The following is a 7,842-nucleotide window of genomic DNA, read 5'->3' as shown; positions in this document are numbered from 1 at the left end:
CAGGTCAAGGTACTTGGGTAGAATGCTGGCTAGGTCTTAAGTCTGTGAGGTGTTTAAATTGGCTATTTTTTGTATAGTGGTAAGAAGTTCAGAGGATAGTGTGCATGAGTGGGAGGTGAGCCTTTCACTTAACCTTACCTGTTCCAGTCGATGTGCCAGGGTCCTTACTGCCAGCCTTTTAAAATGAGAAGGATGTCTCACCCTGGGGCTAACAGCTACTGGACGGAACTCTGCAACATACTCACTGCCATTAATCTCACACCTATTTGAGAGAACAGAGCAACAGATCTAGAAGAAATTAGGGCTTTACTGATGAGCGCATTGGTCATTCAATAACTACTTGCCCATCCACAGTGATGTTCCATCTTGGGGTGCTGTTGAAGTCTAGAGACCTGGTTACCCAGCAGTTTTCCAGGTATAACTCAGTGTCGGGGCTCTCATCTTTCAGCTCCACCTCAAGAAACACAGGCTCCACAGGTCGCTTGAGTATTGCCATGTTGGGCTCATAGAATTCCATGAAAGATTCGTCTTGAGAAAATGTCAGGGGATTTTGCTGTTGTTTAATTTTATTGAAATGGAAATGTTTGGAAATTTTCTGGTTTTCTTAAGGGGAGACTTACCTTTGGACACTCTTGAAACTACATTCAGGGCTTGTCTTATCCTTCTGTGTACTGCAGAAAAGGAAATGTTAGTGAGGTTCTTTAGTAGGAAGCAGGGCATGTCTTAACAAGGGAACTTACAACAGAAAGACTCACAGAAGTTTAAAAATGGAGGAAAAGAATTGCCTACCTGCAATATTTGGTCTCGGTACCATCGTACCGGAGCCAAAGGGAGGTGATGTGGATGGATCACTAGTGAAGGCACCTAGCACTAGGGTCTCTTTTGCCCGATAGTAGCATAAGACTGTTAGTCTATAATAGAAGAAAGAGTAATTTTTGTGTTCACTCTCACTTTCCAGCAGCTGTGCCAAAGTGAGCAGTGTCAGTGAGCAGTAGCTCCTACCTGTAGTCTGGATCTCTTGTGATTGTCGGTATGCTCTGTCCTGGAAGAGTCTCTTTCTCATAAGAGATTTCATTTTCATAAATAATGTGATCACCTTCAAACTGTGCATAGGGGAAGCTCATTAAAAATTGAATCTTTTCAGGAACTGGTACAGGGGAACAAAAGAGAAAATGCAGGAGAGACAGAGACTTCCAGCAGATATATCTGCTCTGGCCATGGGCTTACCCTTACTGAAGTGCCACAGGTAGTGACATGGAACTTGAAGAAGGCATGTCCTTCATTATACTCTCTAGGCTTGCAAGAGCTATCCCTTAGTTTGGTTTTACTCATATCAATGGCAGGAACTGTCTTCATTTGGGCAGATATCATTATGGTACCATCTGGGTGGCATACTGAGAAAATCAGAGAGTTGGTTATAAATTCAAGGAAAGAATCACAGATCTTTTTATTGATTGATCAGTTGTGTAACTTACTTATAAATGCTGGAGAATTAAAACTGCAGCTAACGGAGAACATCTGTAAGGTCTCCATAGTTCTCACTTTCCTCAGGGCAACATCAAACCTTGCTTTAATTTTCTGAAAGGACACTTCCTGTGAAGGAGGTGATGGAAGAGGTCTCCTGTTAAGGCATGTGATCCACATGTACAAAGTTCTGCTCTTTAGCTTGTGCCACTTGAATACTAACAAGACACAAGAGTTGAGTCAGTCTGAAGACTCGAGCCTGATGCAACATGGGGGCAGAAGTTTTCTTGCACGAATTAATTGGTCACTGTCACAGAGATAAATTTTTGCTGATTATTGTAGAATAGTTCAGATGTTTATTACAGCATCAATTTTCCCCGGCCATGTCTTAACATTTCTACAAAATGTTCCTTTAAAAGAGCTTCTTTCATAAAAGCTATATTGAAATATTGTTTCTGGCTCAGTGCAGATGGGACATTTTGCTTCATCTTACTAAAAATACTGAGGAGTTTGTTTTTGAAGACTTGGTGCATATCTTTTAGTGACAATTTAGCACTGCAGGTTACATAATACATGGCATTACCAGAAGGGTCCATGTCCGATACCTCTTGTCCTACTTGCACTGGCTTAGAGCTGTTCCCTCTGGAGGTTTCCCAATACGTGTAATACTGCGGCACAACAAACTGTGACTGTAGGACTGCGGCTGTATGAGCAAACAGTCCCGTGTGCTTTAAAGAAGGAATTGCTATACAGTTGACATACCTCATAGACAACTCCCATAGCAAACAGAGGTATTTGCAAGATCAGGTGGGTAGAGTTGGTAGCTGCAAGATACCCACTGATAAGCGCAACGTGTCGGTTTAGGAGCTTGTCACCAAGATACAGGTTCCAATACTGGTGCAAGCCAAGAAGAGGGATGGCTAGATACAGGTTTTCTTCATCACAGTAACCAACTGCTTCTGGTAGTTCTGTAAGAAGAAGGTTGGGTTAAGAGTTAGCAATGAAGGAAGGTTTTAGCAATGATGTTTGGCCCAGGCAGGGATTTCCTTCGTGGGTAAATTTTGCACTTACACTGCAGTAGCCCTGTTACGTGCATACTGGCATCGTCTGCAGGGCTTTGGCTGTGTTGTGGATGTAACAGCTCACAATTAGTGGGACTGGGAATCCTCATGCTTTAGCGGTGGCCTGCCAGCTTGCTTCCAGGACTACTCCCTGTTTCAGTAAGGCAAGCTGAGCTATGTATGCAAATATATTTTTTTGGTCAGTCTTCTCTGGATTGAAGCCAGAGCTATTTCAAAGATAAAATAGGACAGTGAGGAGACACTGTCACCTTTGTGGCATCCAAAATCTAAGAAGTTTGAGAAAAATACCAACCAGACCTCCTGACTGGTTCAATAACCTGCTAAGTACAGCTTTTAGTGGATGATTGTCTCCTTACAGAAATGCTGTCTTTGGAGTTCACAGCAATTTATTTGAGTCAGTTGAGTTCTGCCCTGGATGCAGAGGCAGAATTGCATTTGAGGACAAACTGAAACTCACAGCAATGTCTGAAAGTTTTGCCAGCAGATGTATGTTCAAGTTATGAGGCATCTTGTTCACTGAGTTTGCAAGCCAACTTCTTTTACACACTAGTTTTTATTGCTCTCAGTGTCTCGAGGGCAGACTGTCTTGCCAGTATGCAGAAGAGCTGCCATCAGAAAAGCAGCAAGTTGGCTATGTTACCAATAATGAGCTATTGAAGGGTGGGGTTTTCCCAAAAGCTCTCATCCTCAGCCTAAAGCTGTTCTCACTGAATTCGATGAAAATCTGATCCATGCTGTTGATGCAAACCGGTTAATATCAGGGGAAAGCTTACCGATATCAGCAACCACACACTCCACCTCTGCAGAATGATAATAGAGTGTCATCTCCGGACCCACGCTTATAGTGTAGTTAACAAGGAGGGTATATTTTGTTTCATTTCTATTCACATACTGAAAGAGAGAGAATTGTAAAGCTGCAGTAGCAATGGCTTCCAGCACAGACAGGAATGTATATCCTGAGCAGCACTAAATAATTATTCCAACACCCTCTTCTCCCCTGCAAATAGCTCAGTCTCCAAAAACATCGCTTCAGTTGGCCTAAAACTGTTCAGAAATCTGGACTGGATTCAACAGCTTTTTCGGCCAAACATAAATGTGGAGAATGTAGTGCCTGTTCAGAAAATGGAGGCAGAAGTGAACACAGTGGTGTTTCCTCTGTAGCCCACTGGTGAAAGAGCTCGTAGAGGGAGATCTGGGTCCAAATCCTTATTCTTCTTTACCCAGAATGTGGGCTGGACCCAGGAGAGTGAGTAATTGGTAAGACAGAAGGTGTGAGGAGGTGCTGTGAGAGATCCCTCTCAGTATCCTCATTTACCTCACTAAAAGTGCCCCCAAAGTAAAACCTGCCGTTCAACCTGAAAGACATACTTCTAAAAATTTTTGGCTTGCTTTGATCCTTAATGCAATTTAACTGTGGTTTGACTGCAGCCTGAAAATTAGTCCTGATCCTGTGCCCTCACAATGTTGTTCCTTGTAACAGAAAGTAGTGTTGCAACTCCGCATGGTTTGGTTGAAACAGTGGTAGAGGACTTGCACTTACGCATCTTGCCGCTGAAGTGAGAGGTTGAATTCCCTCTGTGAGTTTATACTTTTAACAAATATTTAGATTAGAAATGGTCTGAAGCTTAACCAAATTACATTTAGAATAACCCAAATCTGCCTGTACGTGTTCGCATGGTGCATGGCCTGTGCCAGCGGTCAAATGGCTGTGCATAAACAGTAGGTTCAGGACTTACTGGATGTTGGTAACTGGTGTTTGCAGGATTGCAGTAATTGATTTATTTTTCCAAGGCACTTCTGTATCAAGGGATAGCATTTAATAGAGATTTGACAAACCTCTTCCTGCTGGGCGTGTGCTTGGACATTAGCCATGCTGACAGACACTAAATGAAGTCATATTCCATATCTCCTAATCACACTTGATGCAGCATGTCTCCCAGAGACCGAGGGAGAGCAAGGTGGGGCCATGCAAGCCTCTAGTCTTAATTCAGGTGAGCTCAGACTCATTGACACCTTTATGACTGAGCAACAGTTGTTGGTTAATAAAAGCCAGGCTATGTTCTGAAAAGGCACTGCCCTACCTCCTCCACTCAGCTGCTGGAGTGACCTGCTGTATCTTACCTCCTTTAGAACATATAGATCATCAAAAGAGACTTCCAGGATAAATTCTTTCATTCCATTAGAAAAGGGAGTTTCATAAATCTTAAACCCATGGTGCTGTGCTTCTCTCAGGGTAAATGGCACATTTCCTATTGCAATTGCCACCAGAGAGACATCGGGAAGAAAGTGTCCAAATGCAACATTAAATAGCCTTTCCTCTGGCAGGGTATCTGTAGGGAGAGAACATCAAATTACTGCTGATGTGGATAAGTAACGAAGACTGTTGGGGTGGCCTCTCATTCAAGTTCCAGGAAACTTAGCCAACAGCCATCTCTTTAATGGCTCTGATTAATGAGTGTTTGTGTTCTAGTCAGATCTGAAATACTCTGTGTACATGAGAATTGCTTCAAGCTGCAGGAGATTAACAACAAATACATACAACTTTATAGAAAGTGGGTTCAGTAACTTTCTAGAGGTGCACTAAGATGTGCAATGACTTTTCTATAAAGAAATCTAGAATCTAGTTCAGCCACATAAAATATGGAAAAACTATCATAATGTATGCTAAGAGGCTCCTTTTTCTTTCTACATCAGTTATCCAGGCAGATCCAATGACATTTAGTGTCGTAATGCATTGGAAAATACAATTAAAAAAATATTACTGCACCACTGGTTGGCACAATGATTTCAGTATGCTCCCAAGATAACAAATGAAGGCAATTTTGGGGAGAAAATGCCATCAGTGAACACTGTCCTCAGACAGTTCTCCGCAGTGTGATAATTGCACAACACAACATCTTTGTTCTAGGGTCCCAGTGCTCACTGGAAAAATCTGGATGTTAGTGTGAAAGAAATGTTCACGTTCTTATCAGCAACCGATAATTTTCACTTCATCCCATAATGACGGGTGATAAATGATACATCCATTAAGGCTAAAGGTTTGGGGTTTTTTATAATACCTTGAATCTTGACTTTGGCTAGCAAATTGGAAGTGGGAGTTGAGGCAGTTCTGGTGAATGTACGTGTGTGGCAGAGGTCAAATGGAGCAGTGTATAACATGTCAAAAGCAAGAGATCAGTAAAATTCCTTGAGAGGAATGACTTACTGTTGATAACAGTTGGTATCTGTGGCATGAAAGGTGTGGTGATGGATTTGACGACAGTGTACTTCGTGGTTTGCCAATCTGCATCTGTCCATGTGTGCTCCAAGAACAAGTCAATACTGTAAATGACTCCATATACACCACCAGATATGGAGCTCTAGGAGGTAAAATTTGTGATTAAGTCTTAATTCTCAATAGCTCAATAGAGGAATGACTGAATATAGTTAAAATCCTTACATTAGAAAGAGAAAACGGTATTATAGTACAGTTGGGGATGGATTTTGCTAGGGGAGCTTGTTTGTTTGTTTGTTTGGCCCATTTGTCTGGTCCGTGTTTGGCTTAGATACTGCTGAGATTCTCAACAAGGAGGTATCAGGGCTGGCGGGGGTGTGTGTCCTCATTAAGTTTAGTAAGTAACCATATTTGCATTTATTTTTTTGCAATCCCCGGACTACCAGCCACATTTCTCGTTCTGTCCCAATGCACTCCGAAAGTTTGTTTGTGCTTTCAACAGTTCTTCATACCAACTCTGTCTGGTGTTACATACACATAGTGATGTAAGTGTCCACTGATACACCAAACAGTGAACTTCTGAACAGGGTAAGTCAAAGTCACACCAATGTCATCTTTGCAAAGGTAACTGGTAAAGAGCCTTGTGAGAATATTGCCAACTGCTTTATACTGAACATTTCTTTGGACACTGCCTCTACACCTGTAAATTATAGATTGACATAGATTATACTATATCCAAAGCAGTTGGCTGCACCCAAACTACATGCTGGGAGCCTGTCCCACACTAACTCATGCTGTCTCTATGGAAATTGTCTAGGGAATTGCTCATTGACCCAGGTCAGAAGTGTGCCAGGACTAGTTTCATAATGTAACAACACAGATAATTGAATGCCAGTGCCCAGGAATCCCTTCACTCTTAATTTATTAGTATACTTCATAGATTATTAAGAAAAGACAGCCGCTTGCTTCTCTCATGCTTTGTAATCAGAGATGATACTTAGTTTCTGAGTAGGTGCTTTCAAAACACAGAGAAGGAGCACCTAGGTCTTCAAATATTTCTTGTAAGAATTTTAAGCAGCAATCAATCACTATTTGGAAAAATTATGCTTTAGAAACATCTTCCATGGTGCAGGCCCTCAAATGTGTTAGTATGTGACAGGTTTGTACTAACCTTCAGCTTGCCTCCTTCTGCTCCAATAGGGATAGTTATTTCGATGTGTGTCTTGTTGTGCTCCAGTAAGTAGTTCTTCTCCTCTGGGTTTACTACAACTCGGCCATTGACTCCCATTAAGATGTTTTTAGACAGAAAGGTGGATTCTTGAACCACTAAGGTGGGGATAATGCTTGGCACAGTCCATGTTAGCGTGGTATCAGTGAAACTGATGCCATCTGTTGAGTTAGATAGACAGTCCCAGAAGGCCGGGCAATTGGAGTTACCAGTGAGTCTTCACTATGCGATGGCTGACTTTCCCTGACTCCTTTTCACCAGGGTACCTTTACAGCTTTCACTAATGACACACGCTGTAAGATACTAGCCAACTGATGGCTATTCTGTCACAGAAACCCTGGTGCTTAATGTAGACTTGAATCACCACTTGCAGATGACTAATTAATTTATTCAGAAGAACCAACAGCCATGCTCCCAGTTACCTACTCTGTTCTCCTTCTGGTCCCAGGAGTTTTGCCTTAGTGGCAAAAGGAATGAGACACAGAGCCACCTGTTTGGGCATTCTCCTTGAAATAGTGGCTTCAAGATCATGACAACTTAAAACCTCCTGCTTCCTCATCAGTTGTTCAAATTAATACTGTTCTGTGAGAGACAGAAGGTGTAGCCACCAACGTTCTGCAAAAAGCCAGGCTCGTTCTGCCTTTCCAAAGACCAGGTGAGTCCCAAGGGTGCAGGGCTGCATCCCCCACGTGGAGTTACATGACAGCGGAGAGCCAAGGGCGAGGGGTTAGTCCAGGGGAGGCTCCCTGGCCCTTCTGCAGCAGTTTTACTTGTCTCCAGTTTCCTGCATCTAATGTGGGGGTTTGAGACGGCAGAGACAAGGTACAACACTGCACTGGGAACACAAGTAATGT

General features: G+C 42.5%; 1 protein-coding gene across 1 annotated transcript in view; it reads right to left on the bottom strand.

The window, feature by feature from the left end:
• Positions 1–998: 998 nt before the first annotated feature.
• The window catches only part of LOC126046702 (uncharacterized), a 32,762-nt gene continuing 25,918 nt past the window's right edge, over positions 999–7,842 (bottom strand). Inside the window, exons 8-15 of the mRNA XM_049819439.1 lie at positions 6,932–7,149; positions 5,752–5,905; positions 4,668–4,876; positions 3,320–3,437; positions 2,227–2,432; positions 1,476–1,593; positions 1,228–1,394; positions 999–1,103 (exon numbers count right to left, since the gene is read on the bottom strand). Coding sequence (XP_049675396.1) covers positions 999–1,103; positions 1,228–1,394; positions 1,476–1,593; positions 2,227–2,432; positions 3,320–3,437; positions 4,668–4,876; positions 5,752–5,905; positions 6,932–7,149 — 1,295 coding nt within the window. The remainder of the gene's footprint in view (positions 1,104–1,227; positions 1,395–1,475; positions 1,594–2,226; positions 2,433–3,319; positions 3,438–4,667; positions 4,877–5,751; positions 5,906–6,931; positions 7,150–7,842) is intronic.

The sequence above is a fragment of the Accipiter gentilis genome, chromosome 16, assembly GCF_929443795.1.
Source record: "Accipiter gentilis chromosome 16, bAccGen1.1, whole genome shotgun sequence".
Lineage (NCBI taxonomy): Eukaryota > Metazoa > Chordata > Aves > Accipitriformes > Accipitridae > Astur > Astur gentilis.
Note: the sequence above shows the minus strand (reverse complement) of the source record. Positions and strands in the feature narration are given on the sequence as shown.